This window comes from Strix uralensis, chromosome 5 (assembly GCF_047716275.1).
Source record: "Strix uralensis isolate ZFMK-TIS-50842 chromosome 5, bStrUra1, whole genome shotgun sequence".
NCBI lineage: Eukaryota > Metazoa > Chordata > Aves > Strigiformes > Strigidae > Strix > Strix uralensis.
The window spans coordinates 70,699,437-70,721,811 of record NC_133976.1 but is presented as its reverse complement, the minus strand read 5'-3'; the positions used below and the strand labels follow the sequence as shown (position 1 = coordinate 70,721,811).

General features: G+C 42.3%; 2 protein-coding genes across 2 annotated transcripts in view; one reads left to right on the top strand and one right to left on the bottom strand.

Moving 5' to 3' along the window:
- Positions 1 to 8,421, top strand: part of LOC141944152 (uncharacterized) — a 75,162-nt gene extending 66,741 nt beyond the window's left edge. The window contains exon 10 of the mRNA XM_074870259.1: positions 7,442 to 8,421. Coding sequence (XP_074726360.1) covers positions 7,442 to 7,529 — 88 coding nt within the window. The 3' untranslated portion in view covers positions 7,530 to 8,421. The remainder of the gene's footprint in view (positions 1 to 7,441) is intronic.
- LOC141944150 (cytosolic carboxypeptidase 3-like) lies at positions 7,656 to 22,356 on the bottom strand. The gene is given in 16 exon segments (XM_074870258.1): positions 7,656 to 7,681; positions 9,253 to 9,285; positions 10,212 to 10,269; positions 11,516 to 11,585; positions 15,691 to 15,760; positions 15,763 to 15,776; positions 16,903 to 16,982; positions 17,142 to 17,209; positions 17,212 to 17,238; positions 17,762 to 17,869; positions 17,872 to 17,887; positions 18,996 to 19,158; positions 20,687 to 21,299; positions 21,302 to 21,438; positions 21,958 to 22,062; positions 22,271 to 22,356. Coding segments are annotated over 16 exon segments (1,674 nt in total).
- Between the last annotated feature and the right edge of the window lie 19 nt (positions 22,357 to 22,375).

Genomic DNA, 22,375 nt, shown 5'->3' with positions numbered 1-22,375 from the left:
GAGACCTTGTGCACATGTAATTTCTCTAGGGTTTGTCTTGACCCTGGTATTGCCTCTTGTTTTGTCTGTATGCGTTCTCTCCTGCAGCCAGGCATTGCTGCTCCTCCTCTCCTTGTCCTGCAAGGGCTCACACCTGCCCACTGTTTTCCCTGCCATCCTGCCTCACAGCCCTCAGAGGGAGAACAAGCTGTGCTTGGAGGGGGCTCTTGGTTAGCTGACCACCTCCCCCAGGATTTTTGTCAGAACTCAGAGCTGGGACCGGTACAGCCCAGCCAGCTCCTGGTTCTGCCCACCCACCAGCCCTTGCTGTGGAATTTCTGTAGACTGGTTTCCTAAAGAAGGCAGGCTTGTAGAAACAGGCTTTTGTTCAATCATCTCACATTACCTTTTATTACCCCCACCTCCATAAAATATAAGAGCAATTAAAAATTGTCCTAGCTGCACATGTTTACCAGAGAGGGGATAGAGAATTAAATTCCTAGAAGGTTCATGGAAATATATGGCAGGGGTGGAGTAGAGCCACCTCAGTGACACTGTGCTGCTATGTGATCTCTGCGTGTGTGAGGGCTCAGAAAAATCCCATGGTATCTCTGCCCTCTCCTCTGTTTTGAGGCTCATATCTGTAAAAACCTAGTTTCTCTTTGCAGTGATGTTCCTCTGTTCATTCTGCTAAATTCCAGGCAGCTTTGCCCCTCAGCCTCCTGCTGCCTCCCCAGCCCAGCCCACCAGGTAAATCCCTGTCCCCAGGTGTGACTGTGACAGGGACAGAAACATGCCTGGCATGGGTGCCCTGTGCCAGCTGGGGCAAAGAGCGCATGGCAGGAGGTAACATACAGTTTGGCAATGAAAGCTGAGACCTGGTACCCTGACACCAGCACAACTGCAGACACAGCTTTTGTGAGCTCAGCAGCTTGGTTCTGGGGGTGTTTTGGAGGCAGCCTGGCTGAGAAGCAGGAGATTAACAGGAAACAGCTGTCACTCGGTGTCCAGCTGGGGCTTTTCCCAGACATCTGCAGCCCCTCGGCCTCTAAGGACGTGCCTGTGCCTTTGGATGGGAGAGTCTGCAGCTCTACCACAAAGGTGCAAGAAAGAGGAACCCAAGCATGGCACAGTGAGCCCCAGCCTGGCTTCAGCCCCCTTGTTTCTGGGCAGGCATCAGTGGAAGCACTGAACTTCACCATGGGAGAGCTCTGTGTCTCAGCCTCCCAGGCTCCTTGTGCACAGGTCAGGAGGTCCTTGGGGTGTCTGTGTGTGAGATGGGGCTTGTAGGGACCCTCTGTGCTGCTGGGACTGCAGGGCCCTTCCCTCTGCTGGCTCATAGGCAGGTGAGCACCTTCCCAGGCTGAGGCTGTGCCTTCTGCTCAGTGAGCTGCTGACTGAGTGCCTGGGCCCCTCTGCGCAGGGGACAGATCCCTGTGGAGCTGCCAGACCCCACTGCAGTGAACAGGCTGAATGCAAAGGGGTGAGGGAATGGGCATTTTCTCTTGCACTGAAGAGCCCCCAGAAGACTTGCCTTTCCTGCATCCCCTCTCCCCAGCTGCTGAGTAATGCTGTGAAAGAGCAGTGAGAAAGGAAGGCAGCTTTGGAGTTGGCACCTTTCCTTCAAGCTACCTGCCTCCCCCCCCACCTCCCCACCCCAGGATCCCTCTTTCCCCCCCTCAGACAGGATGGGCTGTGGGGAAACCACAGGTTAAGAAAGGCCACTGACAAGAAGGATTGCTGGCAAACAGAAACCAGCCAGCAGCACACAGATCACACTACAGATGAACTGCCCCAAAAGTGTGCCACAGCTGGGGAAGGACCTGCTCCCTCCCAGACATTTGTACCCTGCAGCACCACTTCTTTTCCTGGCAGCTCTCCCCAGATGTTAGCGGCATTAGAAAGGTGAGGGACCCAGTGGAGGATACTTACGGCTGCCCATCTGGCTGGGTGTAGAGCTGAAACAGCGCTGGAAAGTGCTGAGGTACTGCCCCAGTGAGCTGAGCTGGTCTGTGGCTGCTGTCTGGTCCCATGCTGGATGGGTTCTGACACCACAGCCCCTGCTGTGTCACTGGTATCTGCCTCTGCTTTCTGTTTCAGTTTTCAGGGCCATGGGAGCCTCATGTAGTTCTCTGATACTGCATCATCTAAATATGAGTGAAAAAAACAAGCTGAGCCTAGCCACTAGTGTTTGAGCCCGGGGGGGTAGGCTTTCTTCTCCTGGCTGTGGTAAGCGACATGATAACTGACCAGGCTAAGCTCACCCAGGAAACCTGGACTACTAGGGTGGCTTGGGTGTCTGTGGGGGCTAAGACAAGTTTGTTTTGTTTGGACACTTCTGTAGAGGTGACTGACTGTCCCAGTGCTGACCCCAGTGCCGCAGCACTGTCAGAGTTCACTGACCACTTTGACGTCGTCTTGCACTTTGAACGCTGCTCCCAGACCCAGCTTTGCCCGAGCTCCCCCTCACCCGCCAACACTGCCTGTGTAGGCACAGTGCAAAGTGGCAAGCTGCCTGCTGCAACAGGAAACCTGTGAAACCTTAAGTGATTTGAAGGGCGAAACTCTCCTTCCTTTAGTCCTCCTGGCCAGGTCCAGAATCATTTGTCCTGTCCTATAAGCAGCCTTGGTGGTGGGTCTGTTAGGTGTGTGTTGGGGGGTGATACATGTGGGACACCTAGCCATGAAGCTGTTCCCAGAGTCCCACCTACTAATTCCACATTTAGGCATGGTCTGGAAACCTTCAGGCGGTACATATATTGTGAGCCTTTAATATTGACACTCACATCCAAGAGCACAAGAGGCAGGTGAAAGGAAATATAGGAGGAAGCCCTGAGAAGCTCAATGGATAGAGCCATCAGGCAGGTGGCAGTGGGGAGGTGCCTTACTATCTGGCCTGTGTGCGTGGACTAATTTTAGCATTGAGAAGGACAAGAATCTGGATTGAGGTGATTCAGATCACAGATGGCTTGGGCAGGGGTTGTGGTGGGAGAAATCAGGGACAGGGGCAGAAGGCTTGCAGCAAATAAAGCCTAGCACGCCATAGCTGCTGAGCTGAATGTGGTGAATGGCAGGGACACAGAAGGAAGCCTTTGGGCTGAATATGGCTATCATCTAAAATTGGGGCTGCTGCCTGGAAAATGAGGTATGAGCCGAGACCACCAAGGCGAGGCCTGTGTTCCAGAGAGGAGACATGCATTGGCATGAGGCATGTTTGTGCTCTCAAGAGGGGCAGTCATGCAGTTTCGCCTCACACCACTCACTTTTTTTTGTCATTCAGAATGGAAAAATGTATATGATTTGGATGTGGTGACCAGCCAGTTCCTTAGCTGACCTCAGCACCACGGTGGAGGTTGCCATTTTGCTCCCACGTGTGGGCAGGAGTCACAGGCAGCTCCTTCACAAACATCCTCACTTTGCATTGAGGTCCTGTTTGCTACAGTGGGTCTGCTCCATCATGCCACTGCACTTCTCTCTCGAGCCACTGTCCTCCTAGATAGGTGTCTGATCCCCTTCCCATCTCCTACGCTTCAGCTTTCATGAGTGTGACAGATGGCCACACATCCTGGCTTTAGCCTTTGCACACACCTCCATCTCCCCGGACTTCTCAGCACTGCTCAGAGCAATAAATACAACATTTAGGGTTGTGGCATCTTCCTGGCCAGAACTGGTTGCCTGATTGTGCACCTATGGCAAAAGTCTCCTCAGTGTTTCCTGCGGAGGCTTGTGTCTCCTCCCCTGCAGGGTCTCAGTCTCTGCTGCTTGTAATGCCTCCTGGGATGCCAAGGCTGCCAGCAGGGAGAGGTACAACCTCTGGCTCAAGACTGGCCCTTGGTACCACTGACCTTCTTATTCTGGAGGCCTCCTTCCACTTCTTTGGCTGCCTTTCTGCCAGGTAGTTCCCTTGCCTTCTCCTTCGAGGCATTTGGGCAGGGAAGGTTGTGCTTGAAGAATGAGCAGGATGCAATATGCCCGCTGTTCTCCTTCCTAGGGACATTTTACAGGTGTCCCCTGGCTGCCCCTGTGGCTTGCTTGAAGTCTATCTGATGATGGAGCAGTTGGGGAGGATAGGTGTGATGGGTGTGGGGGTGGGGTAAGCAGGGGGATGATCATCAACATGTCTCATGGAGGAAGAACGGGAAGCGAGAGGAGAAGGAGAGCAGGGCTTCTACGTGTGTGTGCCTGGAGGTAGGAGAGACGGGATGGACTGTTTGGGCTGCTGGAGCCTGGTGTCTGTGAGCGGGAAAGCAGAGCTCTTCCCAGGAGCCAGCCTCCACTAAATTCCTGTGCAATTGTTCCTTCTTGGAATTGTTTCTTGAAATAGAAATGTAATACCTTGTGTGCGTTAAGGAGATGTTCACTTGGCTTTACAGTGGAATGAACTACTCTTGTGGTGCAGTTGAAGCACACACAGCAACACTGTCAGCAGTCCTAGTAATATTAGCAATCACAAGTAAAGCATGAGATGAGCTGGGACTTTCCAAAGTGTTTTGGTTATTTTAGCCTGCTGTTTTAAAAGCTACTATACTTGCTTCCCAGAAGCTGGTCATGACCCAGTTCCCCATTCCTGAGGGAATCTCCACAGCAGAACTCTGTTTCCTCTAGTTACTCAAAAACCCTCTCAGCTGTAGCTAGTTCTGCCCCATTGTACCAGATTTAAGGGATTCCTGTGGGAGTCCTTAGACTGGTGAGAAGAGAGGTTGGAGTTCATATTCTTCTACACTGTTTAGAAAGCACTTCTGTGCAGAAGAAATTGTAAAATGACTATTTTTTTTCTCATCTGTAATCTGCTGACAACTAAAAATATATCTCAGTGAAACAGAACCAACGCTACACTTTTCTTCTTGTAGCTGTCCTGAGGAGGTTGCTGGCAACCTAAAAGCCAGAGTCCAAGGCAGTGCAAAGCTAAATGGCTTTGTGCTGTCTGTGTGTGTGCTTCCACGAGACTGAACCCTAATCCCACGGAGTATCAGATGTAAGGTTCCCAGAACTCATTCCCCAGGACTGGTGCCCGGCTGGCTGCAGCCTTTAGCTTGGAAGGTGCCCTTCTTCACCATACCTGGATGCAGTTTTAGCCCTGACACAAAGCTGACCCACTTGTCTCTGGGAGGACATGTAATGATGACTTGTGCCTATGTGTCTAATTTTTTGTCTGTTACATTTGTCTTGCTGTAATACAGTATGATTTTTCCTCATTTCTTATACAGTGCACAACAGAGGGGCTGTATGGGATATTTCCTTCCAGCTATACATTTTAAGTACTTTAAGTATTTGGCCAATTGTTTCTTCTTGCAGATACAAATAATTTAGGTTTTATTTATTATTGGCAATACTAGCTCAGCCCCTCTCAAATGCTCAAAACTTGATGGCCCTGATTTTGCAGCAATAGGTTCCAGTGTACAGATTAAAATGCAGCATGCTGTAGAGACAGAGACAAGGTAGGGAAAGGAAGCTCACGGACTGGCTTACTGGGCAATCCCAAGTGCTAGGAAATTTAAAGGAGACAAAACTCAGTACCTGTCTTAAGCAGTGTATTTTTCACCTCTTCTCCCAAATGTCTGTACAATGCTGTACACATTAAGAAAATGCAAACTATGCAGGTATATGACTGTAATAAATAAAATATTACCAAGCTATGTAAGAACACATGAATGGCCATACTGGTTTAGGCTAAGGGACCATCTGTCACAGCGCCCTGCCTCCAACATGACCGTGCGTGGATGGCCAGGGAGAGCAGGAAGAGGACAAGCATATCCAATAGTTTTCCCAAGCACTATCCTAGATTCTCTTTTCAGCTGGGGAGATTTCCCAACAGTATGTGTCTATTCAAAAACTCCCAGTGGTCTAGCTACAAGGTACATGTTCACCTGAATCCATGTACGTGTTTTGCATCCATGACATCCTTTAGCAAAGAGTTCCACAGTCTGACTATTTGTGTACAGATTTTGTCAAATGTTTTTGAGTGTAACATGTATTTTATTTGTTGGTTGGAATGATTTTTGTGGCTTATGATTCTCCAGTTTTTCTACTATGATCAAGGAATGGTGGCTTCAGCTGCTTGGTGAATAATTCATCTCCTTGAGAATCTTAGGGAAACTTCCAAATAGAGTGAAGAAGGAAAAAAAAAATCACAATGAAACATCCAAATTTTGTCTTGGCCAGTTCAGACTCAGTAAGTGGCTGAGGCTGATACAGTTACTCACTGTTACAGTAAGTAGAGTTACAGAAAGCAGACATTGCTGGACATCAAGCCATTTACTCAGGTGACTAGTTGTGGGGATTAAGACTTTCTTCATATTGAGCAGACTCCAACTCACATGCCCACCTCCCCTTCTTCATCTATTTCCTAATAAAGGCATAAAGGGATAAAGACACTCTAGGTAGCTCCCACTGAAACTGCTTCACTATGCATAAAACTGTAAATCAGGAAGTGAATGTGCCAAAGACAACATGATTATTTTGTTTTGGTAAGCATGCAGCTCAGCTGAAGAACATGTCCTCACTCCTAGAGTTGGCTCCCAGGAAAGCAAGTTTTTGCCATTCAAATGACACTGGACTAGAGTCATACCAGACATCTCCAGAGCACGAATACTATGTTGAGCCCCACTGGTCAATCAACATGAGAGGGAGAGGAAGAGAAGAGCTGGTGCCACCCAACTGATCTTGACAGCTGATACGTGTTCTTGAGCTGCGCAGCTGCTAGTGCTCACTGGAGGGTGGCTGGCTGTGTCAGAGCAAGGTGCCCTGGGACATGAGCAGTGCTAGTACCCAGGAAAGCTGGAAGTTAAGTAGTGTGGCAGCCTCCTGAGTGGTGGTGCCACTGCATTCAGGCAGCAGCTGAACAGGTGTCCAGTGCAGGTGAGATGAAAGTACCTGAGTGACAGCAACCTTTGGGCTAGAAATTGTTTCCTCTCAGGTACATATCTAGCACCTGCCTTCACTACACACCCTGCTGATAAGACACCTCCCAAAGAGCAGTAGGAGGGAGGAAAAGCTGATATCAAGTGTTTTACAGGCTGTGAGATAGTACTCCAGTTGGACCTAAAAACCACAGTAACAAAGTATTAAAAGTCAGCTTTTGTATTTTTTTTTTCCCCTTCCTCTAAGCAATGTCAATGTCAGGAAAGCCTAGAAGAACATGATCTGTGACACTTTTACCCTGGGTACACAGTAACTAGGCACAAACAGCTGCAGCTGGGGAAGAAAGTGCTTTAATGTCACCCAAGATTACAAAAGCATTTACAAATGCATTCTTTATTAATCTCGTCTTTGGCAGGCAAGCTCTTAGCAGACATAACACTTAAATGTACTCAACTGTACCGTTACTTAAACTGTACTTAAACTGTATTTAACTGGACTGCCTGTCCCACAGAAGCTAATTACAGCTGTAATGATTCGTGCCCAGACTCAGGTTGGCAGAGGGAGAGTCACTTTTAACTTCACCTCTCCCTCCATACTGCAGGTGGCTCATGTATCTTCTTTCTAAAGACTTGGATCTCCAGCGTGTTGGCTGGTGTGACAGGCACAGCCCCGGCACTGACAGCAGGTGAAGACCACATCTCCTCAAGGGGCAAAATCACTGCTGCAGCCCAGGCCCTGCCCACTCTCTCAGCATGACCTGACCCGGCAGATGCATCTTGCCAGCTGGCCGTGGACCAGGTTAGCTGCAGCTGGCTTTAGTGCTGCACTGCAGATTCCTCATCTGCAGGGTACAGTGAGGCAGCAAACTACCAGGTAAGGCCCATGATCAACTGGTGAGATGAACCAGGTCTGACAGTGTGTGGGGAGGCATGTCCCTTGGACACAAATAATATTTACAACATTTTGAAGCTCCTTTTATTCTCAACAAAGAGGTACTTTATATAGTTGATGCTGAACATCATTAATAATATTTAACACACCTGGCCAAAATAAAGTAGGGAAGGCAAAACACAGGAAAACCTTCCAGTTTTATTTACATAGTTTCAAAAAATAGACTAAGAAAACAGGATCCCCTCCTGCGAATCAATGAATCCAGTCCTCTCCTATCACAGGCACATCCTTCCTACAAACCCTTTCACAAACCAGATACTCATCTGTTAGTTTTCTAGCTCCCATGATACTTTATTTTTTTCTGGTTAAGTTCTCCAAGACAAAACCAAAGTAGTCATAAGGTAGAATAGCTCTGGGTGCATGTCTGAGAAAAACAAGACAGGAATTCAGAACCAAACTCAAAGTCATTACTAAAACGTATCTCTACAGCATGACATTGTTAGATTTTTCAGCACCCAAAGTGTGAAAATCACATGAATAAGGATCGTCCTGAGAATAAATTCCAGTATCCTTAATGTAGACAGAGAATATGTTCTCACATTCCACTGTTTAACTGATCTGTGATAGCTCCCTATGAATCTGTAAAACTCACAGATCTATATTAAAACACACATAATATGTATGACTACTTTAATTATTTCCCATCCAGTCCTTACTCAGGAATTCTAGATCTCTGCTCATGAAAACAATGGCTGAAGTACTGTTCTGTATAATTTGCTGACATCACATCTGGAAAAGATTTTAAAGCACTTATATCAATGAGAAGAACTCTTTTTTTTTACTTTTTGCAATTCTCACAATATTTCATGAGGCTTGTTTAACTGTGTAGGAGATGTCAAAACTGAAAAGAAATGTTTATTAGCTTTGCAAAATTTTGCCAATAATGTATGCTGTAAGAATCTAAGAAATGTGACACAATGTTGTAATTAACACTGCTCGACGGTGTTTATTGAAATAAATAAAAATTATAATAATGGCTAAAATCAATGAATGCTGACTTATGGCACTGTGGGATGAGGGCAGGTAGCTTTCTATTCAGGACATTTCTACTTTGATACTTTCTTCACAGATTACCTTGTTGATTTTGTATGCTTGATAGTGGGCTGTTTCATGGCTTTGTGGGTATCTGTGAAGCCCAAAGTCTGACACTAAGCATAACAAATCCCATTGCTTTTCAGTACTCAGTCCACAGCAATGTTTTCTATTAAAACTCTACCAAACCCTAACCTTAAACTCCTGGATGGAATAAACTCTACATTACTGTAAAAAGCCTATTCTGTTTTAATGTGAAACATCAAAATTATAAGTTTATGAAAACCAGATTTTTAAGGCCTGAAGGAACCACAGATCATTTCATAACTCTTTCACCTACCATGAAAAATAGGCTAGCAGTTTCATTCAGTTTTCTGTGGGCCCTGTTGGACTGTGTGTTTTACTGAAGCAGGACAGAGAACCCCCTACATCTCCTGGAGTTTGCAGTAATGGGTGTTCTGACTCCCTGCCAAAACATGCATCTCTTATTTCTAATGCAAGCTTGTCTGTCATCAATTCCAGTCACAGCTTCTCATGCTTTCTTTTCATGGACTGAAGCTATCTCTGCTACTTTCAGATACTCTACTGAAGAATATCCTTGTATTTTAGGAGACAATTTTCATCCCATAAAGTCTCATTTCATCATAAAGTGGTTGAATTCTCTTAAGTGTCACAACAAGAGGTTGTCTCCAGTTCTCACATACTTTAATGGGTTCTCTTTTGCATTCTTCTTTTTTTAAACATTCTTTAAAATAATGATGACACCAGAAGTAGTCAAAGTAATTTAGTGTTAGTCTGAAGTCAAGATGGCTTTTCTCTCCTATTTTCACACAGGCAAAAACTCTATTTGTCCTTGTGGCACAGTATGAAGATAACTCATGTTGAGCTACTTGTTCACTTTGACACTTAAATCTTTCCCAGATTTCCTTGTGCTTGCAATCACACAAGTCCTCTTGTTCTGCTTCCTTAGCCTCCATATTGGTTCTTTCATTTTGTCTGCACTGAAACCAAAAAGTTTCGGTTGATCCAAATTTTCCATAGGATTTGGGCTGCATTGTTTCACTTCAATGAATGTTTCTCCTCTAGTCTCTCTGTACCAAATCATCACATTATTACAAATGTGTGTGCCCTACTGCCAATAGGAACAAATATTTTTTCACCTCTCTGGAATTTGCCTCAGGTTCAGTTTTTCTCCAGTGAGACTGTTCCCAATCAGTAAAGCAGAGTGTAATAATGTGAAGACAGTTTAAACTAAAGAAAAATGAGCTCTTCCAAATGCTGGGACTGACTGAAATCCCAGCCAAAGGACTCTTTAATGAGGTTTGAGATTATAGAAAAAAAAATGGCTTATTGCACTTTTAAGAATTAAAGATACATATAAAGTTTACCTTTTTTCACTGGGTCAAGTACCTGAAATATCTTATCTTGAGTTTCAATGCCTTGAGTCTGTGAAACAGAATAGAAACATGAACAAATTATTAATATTATTAAGTTCCAAAAGATACAATGACAAAAAGAAGGTATTACCATCTTTATGATAAGGCACTTCATGGCTTGTTCAAGGACTGTACACCAGATTAGGACAGGGGAAGCTTGGTAAAGGTTCAGTAACTAGTGGGAAAACAGTTAACATGTAAAGATCAGGCTTTTCCTTTTTTTTTTTTTTTTTTTTTTTAACCAGAAGGCAAGCTAGACATTTGGTATTTGGCCTGATTTTCAAAAACTCAGAAAACTCATCAACTTGTGTTCACTTTGCAAGCTGTTGGGTGCTCAGCATTATAAAAACTACTTGTTAAACTCCTTTTCATGGAAGTAGGAACATAACATTAGACTCCACCATTTTAACCTAGGATTTTTAAGTGTTTGTCAACTACAATGAGGCTCACATTTTCCGAACAGTTACGTAGGATGCCGAACAGCAATAATGGAGAAGTCATGTTTTTAAAAAAGATTAGATTTTATACCAACTGTTCTAACAATGACGCTTTAGTAGACTTAATCTCATGGTAATTGCTAGGCCAGCTAATGCTGAGTACTATTCTGACTGACTTAATCCTAAGGTTCTTCAAAATGGAGCCTGTTAAACTCTGGTGATTCTTTCCCAGTGGAATTCACACTCTGAATGGTAGGAAGGGGCATGATGCAGCTTTACAGATATTGCCAGCACAAGTATTTCAGAGCTGGGGCTTGGTAATGACCCCAAGTTAATTAAAAAAATTATTGCCTGTTTCCCTAGAGCGTCCTGTGACCTTTCCCCTTCTCTCCTCTTCACAGCACTCTACTGGACTGGAAAACTCAACAGAAAATGTTTAATGGACTTGGTAAAAATCTTGTTCAATGAAACTAGGAAGTGAAACAGGTCCAGCTGAGGGAGTGAAGTGTTAGTAGTTTCGGATACTGAAGAACAGCTGGTATAATCTCCAGCTCCAAGGCATATTCCTTGACAGAAAGATCTAAATGTATCAAAAAATATTTTCATGAGACATAATTTTACCATTTTTTTCCTGCCCCAGACATGTTGGTGTTGATTCATAGATTAAACAGACAATAAAGAGCAATGGGCATTCTAGGTCAGCAGCTTTTGGTGACAAAATTTTTTGTCTAAAGTTACAGTAGTTGAATTAAGTTGTCATATATCAGTTTTCAGTCAGAAAAAAAGAGCACAACATGTTTCTACTGGGATGAAAAATACATTTTTGCTTTTATGACTTCTGTTCTTAGCAATGCTGTGAAAATGTTTTCCTGATGTTTTGGGTTTTTTTCTGCACAGAAAATAGTATGTAACCATTTTAATTCATGAGGGAATATTATAGTTACAAAATAAAAAAACCCCAAACTAGTTGCAAATAAACATGATCATCACAATGCCAGAAGGAACACATGCAAGCAAGCTGCTCAAGATTGAATTCCTTATGCTGTTCTGTACAGCAAATATTTATGAACCTGGACACAAACATATCATATTGACAAGGAACCTCACTTCCTGCTCAATATCGCTTGTTTATTTTTAGTCTGGGAACCTGGACAGCCATGCTTTCTCAGTAGTATTAATTGCCACTGCTCTGTTTTTCCGCTGTTGGGGCTTCTGAAAAGAAAGACTGGCATAAAATGCAAAAAGTTTGGGAAGTACTGTTCTACCTATCGAACCAATGAAACATTAATAAAGCAGCCAGCATTATGATGTTTATGTACATAAAAAGAATATCACCCATCACAATATTAATGTGACTTCTTTCTGAATGACAGTTTGCTTTCTCTAGGCAACAATAACAGTGTTCCTATTTTACACCTGGGGGCCATATAGTTTTCTAGGCTGAACATCAGCAAAGTGCCTTTGAGGGGTACATACAGCTCCAGCATGAATTTCTGTCAAAAACTCTACTGAACCTGTGATATTCCTTGCTATTCACCTTTTTCAAATGCCTTTAAGAACTTCCATTGAGAACAACCACAGAAATTTGGTAAGTCTTTTGATCTAATAACCTTAATTAGTCACTGAAGTAGATCCACTTGGGAAAAGAACAAAAGAAACTTCTTGCAGGAGTTGTGATGTACTGTTCTTTCAAACTCATTTGATAAACTGTTGTTATTTTCTTTCTTTACACAGCAATGGTATCACTCTGACGTGTTTTGCTCCTAGTATACACTCAGCAAAAGCACTTTAATTCATTGCATGAAAGATGCAATTCATACATTTTCATTGCATGAAAGATGCCTTTGTCTATGTTTCAGCACAGAAATTACACAACAGGACCTAGTGAAGCTCCACTTAACTAATAGTTTTGCAATGTGTGTTCATAGGTATTGGCAGGCATAGCCTTACAGAATCAGGCTCTTAGGTGGCCAAAGCTGTGTTCAGTCCTGAACATGCTCATCCTCTCCTAAGACAGACACATGATGGGACAGGCTCAGTACCCAGAGGGATCTCTGCTTGCAGAAGACTCCTCTTTATTAAATTAGTGACTAATTTCTAAAGTGCAGTCACTTTTAAAATGGAGAGGTTCGACTAATCACCTAAAGCTGTGGTTTCACAGACTGCTGAGATCTCCTAAGGGCTTCCTGCTACTGAAGGAGAAAGTCTCTCTTCCTTTGTCCTTGGTCCAGCCTCTCCCACTCCAAACTCTGCCACTTTGGTCCCTGCTCCTAGCTAGTATTTTTCTCCATTGCTTAAACTGACTCTGATGCTCCAAAAAAAAAAAAAAATCCTGTGTGACCTGATTTAACTCATTAACCCAGCAGAGAACCATGTCATTCTTTTTGCTGGGTTTCCTTCCTATCAGATTAGTGTGTTAAACCAGGTCACAGCAGGGGCTGAACATCAGAGGTATACAAGTGGAAGGAATACACAGCAAGGAATGTGGCAGGAGGAAACAAGGGAGGACAGAAAGTGATTGTTAAATGACTCATCACATCGTGTGAAAAGCCTGTTGGGATGAGGAATATGCTAATGCATTATTTAGTAGAGATCCTGAAGTAATTAAGCTTTAACAAATGCTCTTGTGTGGATCCTGTATTCTCAAGTGTTTCTAGGAATGCACCCCTGCCGTTCTTGGCTCTTGGATGTTTCTTTTTTGTATATTACCAGGCCAGTCTACCAGTTTTAAAGATTAAACTAAAAGGACGAGAAACAATACCCTAACTTTCTCCAGTAGTCTTCTGTGTTTGTTTGGACTTCAGTTATCTAAAGCAGTGTTACACCCCTCCAATTATTTTTCTGAGCTTGAAAGTCCCCTGAAATCACAATTATCCAACAGGGTTCCACATTTCTCACGTCATCTAGATAAATCTCATTGTATGGCCTTTAATCCCAGTCCCTGGGATGAACACCATGCACAGATGTTTTGCAATAAGCAGTTATGAGAGTTATGTGGCAGCCTGCTCAATCTACAGCTTAGTCACACACATCAGGCAAACCTGCCTGCCTTGCTTTTATGTACCATTTATAGACCACACTGAAACAGTGCTTATGGACATCAGAAAAAAATGGAATCAATCCCACTGACTGGCATGATGAGTGTTTAGACACAAACAAGGCTATTTTTAGCAAATGACGTGGAAAGGCTCAGAGCTTTAGATAAATTTTTCTCAAGTTGCCAGTCCTCAGAGCTGTCAGTCCCATCTCACACCCCCATGCACTGGCCAGCTAGATGAGAGAAGGTGGGGCAAGAAAGCATGAAGGGCTGAGAAGTAGTAAAAGGTCCAGGATACTTGGTGTTAACCAGAAAATGCTACTAACTTTAGGGTCCATTTACCATTTTCATTCTAAAGTTTTCAGGAATATTTTTTTTTAAATCCAGCACCAGGAAATGTGCCCATGTGGATTTATCATTCACATATAAATAAACTCAATCCCAAAGGCAGCATTATAAGAACAAACAAGACAGAGGGTACATTAAGGAAAAAATATCTCAATACTCATCCCTCCCCTGCGTACTTTCACCAACCCTCTGCTGCCAGTCCTTGTATCGTGCAAAAGAGATTTTTCATGCAACTATGGTTGACCTTCTGTAACAACATAGTCCTGGAAATACCATAGCATCAGTTGTGGAATTCCTGCTTGGTTCTTTAGCACCGAACAGAATAGGGGAAGAAATTTCAAGCTGTGGATAAACATTAGAAGTCAATAGCACCCTCACAGCCCTTCCATCAGAACTACTACTCCCCGAGTGGGTTGGGTGAGTGGAAAGTCTGTCTGGACTTCACCTTCCCGAAATACAAAACCCAGTAGCTTTGCTTAAACTCTGGGTGACAGTGGGACTAAGTGGAACTGTAGGACTTCGCACAAACATGTGTGCTCCATGTAACTCCTCCAGGGACAAATGCCTCCAGGGAGGGACAGAGCACATGAAGCGATCTGTGGCAGCTTCCCTCACCACAAGTGCACTCACCAGTGTTTATCTGACTGCATCATGTTTCAAACTGTCATCTCTGAAACTAGATCTAAAACTCCAAATCATGCAATTTGTCAATCAGCCCAGTCATCTGAAATGCCTTTCTGCATGTTTTGCAAAGTGTTACAGGGGCCACTTCAGTTTTACACACTCTTAGTACACAGTCCTGGTACTAGTTTCCCCTTTTGTTGTTGGTTATTTACTGTATTTATGTCACAAACAGGAAGCAACAATTTACAGGAACTATTATTGTTGGCTAAAATTCATCCACAAGCTTTCTAAAAGTAATACACTCACAAAAGTCTGTTTTGCTTATCTACAGGAAATGTCTTAAGTAATATGGTAATCACAAGCACCAAAAAAATAAACACCAGGTAAACAAGGACAAAACCCATGTTTCAACCCATTCTTTTCCACAAAACATGTAAATACAGGTTTCAGGAAAATAAAATGTCTCATTGCCCTCCAGTGAAAGCACTTTCTTAGATCTGGGGCTACATTTGCCTATGAGCTTAGAAGTAGGCAATGGGGTAGTCTGATGCTGACAGCACTTAACAGCAGTGTGATGACTTGCCTGCATCCATGAGGGGAGAACACAACTCCTGAACACCCTGAACTGGGTATCTGCAAAGTATGGCTGACGCCAGTGCACATGGGCATCATACTTCTTGAGCTTAAAGCTGGTGCCCTCCTCCTGCTCACCCTGACCCTAGGTCTGCTTACTCAGCTGTACTGCAGAACCTGACCGGTAGAAAGCCACTTTCTTCCGGAACAAAAACACCACCTTCTGGACAATCTGGGTTAAGCTATAGGGAAAATTAATACTATTGCTCTGCACTGTTCATTTGGACTGTACAGACTATTGATTTGTTAGTTACTATTCTGACTGACTTAATCCTAAGGTTCTTCAAAATGGAGCCTGTTAAACTCTGGTGATTCTTTCCCAGTGGAATTCAGGACAGAGATGTAAACAGACAAGAAAAAGTCACGGCATACCTTGGTGCATAGTTTTATCTGGTGTGCAACAAGGTCACAGGAGATCGGGTGTCAGAAGTTTGGCTGCTGTGAAAGATGAGAATTGTTTTGTTTAATTTCTGAATTTGGTGACTGCAAACAGTATTTTGCAATCTTCATTCCCACCATTAGCAGGTGTTTTCTGTAGTAGCCCTAGTTGTAGAGATATAAATGTGTTTTCCACATGCCTGTCTTCCAGATCCACATTTTAATTTTACAGACCTACATCTAACCTGCAAAAAGTGGGCATCATCGTTTTAGAGAAAGCTTGGTTATTGAAAGAGATGTGATCTATCCAGATGGCACCTCCTGCTTCTACCTAGGTTTCTTTTAGTTCTGCTTCACACACCTTCTCACTCTCCTCCTAAATCCTCTCACATAACATCATTCTCTTTGTTCCCAGCAAGCCTTCTCCTAGTTCTCTGATAATGCATCAAGATCTTGTGTCTCTTTTTATTTCCTTGCAGTTCAGCATCAGTTGTGAAGCTCAGCTCTTGATTTCTATACTCTGGGCATAGTTTGATGAGATAGATCCAACCTTCTGGTTTCCCCAAAAAAGAAATGTACAAAAGTTTTATTCCCTAATAAATGACCATAGGGCCACAGCTCTTCATAACACATAAATGTCCACCTCTCACAAAGCACCTGCACAACTGATCTTGCAGTCACTCACAGTCAGCACAGAAGGAGCTGATCATGTTTAACAGGTGTATTGTTTGGTCAGCGTACAGGTTCTTGCACTGCTACCAGTTACCCTGAACTTAGCCCCTTTGGCTAAATGGAATCAGACTGGCATCTTCCATGGTTAACGAAATTAGACTTACACAAAACCAATCAATATAACTTATATTGTGGCTAGATTGCTCTGCAAAAGGTAAGGCTGAAAAAAAGCATATTGATTTAAGTGATGCAGTAGACCAAGCTCTGTACCAACACAGTTTCATTTCTCCCCAGGTAGGCCACCTGGGGTAGATACAGAGCTCTACTTCTAGTGAACTGGCTATTAAGGCTTGGATACAAGATTTGTATGCAATCTTTTAAGGAGTGTTAAATCAAAGAGTGTGACAATTACAAGTCTAATTTTAGTAATATTTCTAACATTTACTTTGGCAGTCTTTATGAGGTGCAGAAAACATGTAATAAATTATGGCATATCTGAATAGTTCTAAGTTACCTGGAATCCCAGTCTAACACATCAGAATTGAGGACCTTGGAGTTCACCCTGGCTTGCTGTTTCACTACTTTCTCACGTTCCTTCAGGCACAGATAATAATAACAAACACCACAAATTTAGTTTACTGCTTAAAGAAAGCCATTATCAGTTTCATTATTGCTACAACCCTATAGAGTATATGCTTTGTCACAGGTGGATGAACTGAGGCAGGAGAAAAGCCTAGGGGGGACTTCCCTTACCTCCTTGTTATGAACACAGCAGTTCAAAAGAGCATCACAGAAATGCTGTCCTATTGACTCCAAGTCTTCACATTGAAATGGGTGCTTTGTCTGCAGCCTGCAGTATCAGTAGGAGCAAGACAGAAATAAAAATGTCAGTCATCCTGCTGACTGCTAGGTATCTGTGATATTTCAGGATTGTGGCTGACTGCAAACTGACATACCTTTCACTGACAGATGCTAGAAGGTCTATGACTGTCAGAATTTTATACAGATGATTACAGATCATTATTCTGCCTATATGAACACATCTATCCACTCAGAGGGGGTTAACTATAACTATAACCTATTACAAAATTTCCTAAAAATACAACTGGCTTTAGTTACTGCTTTTAATTTGCCATCTACTAATGTTGTTGCACATATGCAATAATGCTAGCGGTGGCCTGAAAGGTTCCTAGGTGAATGCCCTAGTTTTAGTGGTTTTTTCAACTCTTTTCTTAAATCATCATTCATGTCTACCCAATAAGACAGAACACCAACAAGGGGATGGTAGCTTAAGCTACCATTTTCCATGAAAAAACAAAAGTAAAGGTCTTGTTTGATGATTCCTACTACATAGCTACAGGGAATTGTCTCACCCAACTTAGAGCCACAGATAGAGGCTTCCAAAGTGTAGCTGTTGTTGATGTCCATCTTCCACATTACCACTCGACCTGTGCCTTTTTTGCTCTTTTGGACCTGAAACAGCAGTCTGGGAATGAGAACTTAAAACAGGTACAGCATTAGATTTTGAAGTAAATAGGAAGATGCAATAATTTAATTTTAACCCTGCATGTTTTTTTAAATCTTATGTACGAGGTAAACAATTGTGAGTTTTCACTCTACTTGAATATTGCATAACATAGTTCAGAGCATACTTTTATTACTGATATAATGGAGATATAGGTGAAATACGAGGCCTTTGATTAAAAGCTTATTTTACTCTAAGGATTTCTGAGACGTCTGCAAATAATTTTTTATGTGGCTGTACTTACTGGTTCTGAATGATCCTATATAGAGAGCTGACCAGCTGAGTTACCATAAATCCTGTTATATACGAACATGCATATTTACTAAAAAGTTGGACTAACTCTTCTCTCATGAGTTAATAGACCAACAGTTTGATACATATGGATCTGGAGCTCACAACCACCTCATTATTGATATTGGAGGAAAACGGCATTAGCTGCAAGTATGCAATGACATCTAGTAGGTTAGGTTGTGTGTTGTTTTATTCCTGAGCCTTTGCAACCTCTCTGGTTCAAAAGAAGCTTATTGCAGTCAGATTTTGCTGGAAAATGACATATGTTAAAAGCCATCATTTCCTACTAAACCTTTTCTTTTTTTTCCCTGAACTATCTTACACAAACATGGTGATTTTGACAGAATTTTCAAAATAAGTTTTCAAAAGGATTCAACCTGGAGAAACATTTTTCTTCTTTAGTTTCTTATTTGCTTACTTGTTTGTTTTTAATTCTACAATATTGTATTTTAAACCTGCATTTAATATAGGAGTACACAATATTTAATGTTAGTTTTTGACATTGTTAAAATAATATTACTTTGATATTCCTTTTTTCTTCATTCTTTTAAAAAATCTTCAAAAAATGCTAACTTTATGTCCCAGTTCAGCAGGATACTCTTTGGAGTGCTGGAATTTCAAAGGAGTTAAAATTTCATATTTGTACCATTTCTAGTTGTAGCCAATTGAAGATTATTTTACTGGGTGAAGTGTGGTCTTTTAGTAAATGTGATACCTTAACAAAAAATTAGGGATCCCAGACAGTGCTTGAATTTTCAGGTGAGAACATTTCTAGCTAGACATTTGCTTACCTTATCTGGGCAGCTCTTGCTCAGCAGGAGTGGGAAGACACGTGGATGCATGTATGGTGCTTTTGCTTGCTGCTTTCTCTCACAACCATACATGAAGACATTTTGTTTCCTGTTGTGACCATGGATATCACAATACAGGAGAACATCATGTTCCCCCATCACTCTGTAATATGGATGACACAGACTTTATTAGAAGTGGGTTTTTTTCTCCACCTCAGAAACTAGTCTAATACATTACACTGAAGCTCATGTGTAACCTAAAGAACAAGAAATCAATAAAAGTTTTATATTCTGAGCTCTAAGTTAAACCTTTAGTGTGCTAGATGAAAGCCAAACTGCTCAGTTCCCTCCAGAATAAAACACTTGTTACTGCGCAGAAATAAGATATGAGTGTATGCATCATTACCCTTTGTCCATGTGTTTGTTCTAACTCTCAGGCTCAGTTATATATATCCAGCTCTGTAGATGTATACATGAGCATGTTGTACAGCTGGAACCCACTATTCTTATCTGCTGCTCTTTCACTATTGTAGGTGTTGAATGCTATAAAATGCTGATGCTATAAAATGTTGATGCTATAAAATTATGAGACTGAAGCATAAATGGAAGCGATTATTCTTTCCTTTATCAAACTGGAGACATCAATTTTTATGATGTGACAAGATTCTGCAATGTATTATTGCTTAATTAACTTTTTAAGGAAAATTTGCAGGTAGACACATTGGTATTTAGCAACCCACACCCGCACCACCCAATTCATGTCAAAGCAGAGCTCTACAGGGAAGATGCAATGGCACCACAGCATGTCACCTGGGGCTTTACTCTGGGCAGAAGTTGGAAATCCATGGTGGAATGAAGAAGGAAGCAGTAATAAACGTATCTGTCTCAGCTGACAGTAGCTGAATATGAGACTGAAGGTCAGTAGCACATCAGCAGACATAATTAGTATTAATTACAGGGCACTCACAAGTGCGGGCTGTCTCTATATAGTAAGACAGAGAGATGTTCTTTCATTTGAAAGAACACAGATCTTCTTAAAAATAGGCTGTAACTAGATGAAAAACATTAAATGTACTGACACTGGCTTTCTGCACAAAAATCTTGTTTGTATTAATTTGTTACAGAAGTTAAACCAGAGGGATTTAGTTTACTAGCTGAAGGTTTAGTTTAATACCTGAAGGTTTACTTTTAAATCCAGAGTATCAATGTGTCTGTGACTGGAAGTCTGCATAAGAAATCAAATATATTTGTAGCAAAACATAGAGCAAACTTGGCAATCTTGTCAAATAGACATCTGGGATCTATTCTGAACCCAGCTTCATTCTGGGACATGGTTGTATGCCAGAAAAGAAGAAAATGAAAGAAATAAGGAATTTGACAAGTAGATTTTGGCAGAGGATAGTGGGGAGAAATATGCTGAAAACATTTTGATGAAAACTCTTTTACTTTGGAGATACAAGTTATTACCAGAAATGGAGAAAGTGTATTAAAGGAAAACCTGCACAATACTGAAGAAAAAAATAACCCACTCTGAAATGCAACTGAATGTAAACAAAATGGTCAGAAAGGGTTGGGTACAGGGCAAAGATGTAAACAATACTGCAACAGTAAGGGACATAGAGAAGTCACACTAACAAAGAGACAGTGGAAAGGAAAATCATCTATTCTAAAGGGAAAGAAAATGAGGTTACCTTTTGATCATGTTTCGGGTATACCAAATGGAAGGATAAAATTTTTTCATGTTAGATCCATATTTGCGGTTCAGGTCCTGACCAGTTAAAGAGCAGCGGTGATTTCCCACAGTCACACCATCTGGATTCAACATGGGTACCACTTTGAAGACAAAATTGTCCCGCAGGAGTTGAGCTTTGTCTGAATTACCAAGAATGTAATCCAGAAAGCCCTTCATTATCCAGGAACTGTTAGTTTCTCCCGGATGCACCCTTGCGGTTAGTATCACAGCCTTCCTCTTGGTGCCCTTGCCACTTCTGGGGGGGCTGGTGATAGTTAAAACACACACTGTGTTTCCTGCCAGTGAATGGCACAAGATGTGAATCTTGCAGAATTTGGACTTCACTGGATCTTTAGAGATGGCCACCAGGTACTCCTGCAGGTTGGAGTAGGTGTAAGGACAGCAGTGGGCAAAGTAGCAGGTGTCCTGGTCATGAGGGAACGGGAACGTCCAAGTGAGTGAGAAGTACTGACGTCTACCTTGGCCTGCATTGTTTTTGTAATACTTGATTTCATCTCCAGTCCTTCGCCAGCCAACCTTGTGTTTCTTAGCATAACAGTGGCCACAAGCCACAAGCCACTGGTAAAGTTGACAATAGTGAAGCGATATGGCATCCCTGCCTGCATATTGTTTACTTGGAAGTAGTACCACTGCGTGTGTCTGCTTGTGTAGAGGTCGGTGCGCAAGGTCAGCTGGTACTCAAATTCATTGCTGTAGGCAGAAAGAAGACAAAGAGCTGTGATGCTGGTTAGCACTGTCGTATGATGCAGTGTCAAATAATGTGGACTATCATGACAAAGCATCCCGCAGAGAATCAGGTGGAAATCCGATTTACACTGTCATAAATCAAAGTCTACACAGCTGCCAGGAAAAGATGCCTAATCTCACTGAGTGTGTCAATAATGCAACTGCTGTCTTCTTTAGGACTTTTAATAACTAGGACTTCTAAAAACATTCTCCACATTATGCTTTAAAAGAAAGTGCTTAAGAAAAGGTGTTGAGTTTGTGTGGGTGATTATCACCTATAGAAAATATTCAGTGCTATGGAATGGCTATTACACCATTTCAGGTGAAGGCTACCTGAAAATACTCTTGAAGCTTACTCGACTAATGTAAAACAAGTTACAAACCCAGAGTAACACATCCTGCTCAGAAACTGATAGCAGGCTGCTGATAATAAGAATTCTGATAACTCCACCTTAATAAAAGAAAAAAAGATTAGACACTTACACTTTGACCACCTTCTGCAAATTCCCACTCTCAAACCGTGCTTCGCAGATCAGTGCGTTGTCCCCTTTCTGATGGACGATCTGCATCAGGGGTAGAGATCTCTCACTTCGGAATACATAAAGCAGGAGTTTTTGTTAGCTAGGGGAAGGAGCACAACAGATCTCTTTCATTTCAGTCTGAGTCATTTTAGAGAATGCCTGCATCCTTTTGAATATGTCTTCTAGAAACAGGCAACTTCATGGAGCTGAACTTCAAAGCATATCTTAGGTAAGCGTAAAAGAAATTATATGAAGATTTTGCTGATCACTCCCACTTAATCTTACAGATTTCAGCCAGCCTAAGATCTGACTCTGTCTTGGAGGTGCCTGTGTCTCTCTGCATGAGCAACGGACAATTCATACTCTGTACTTAGACAAAG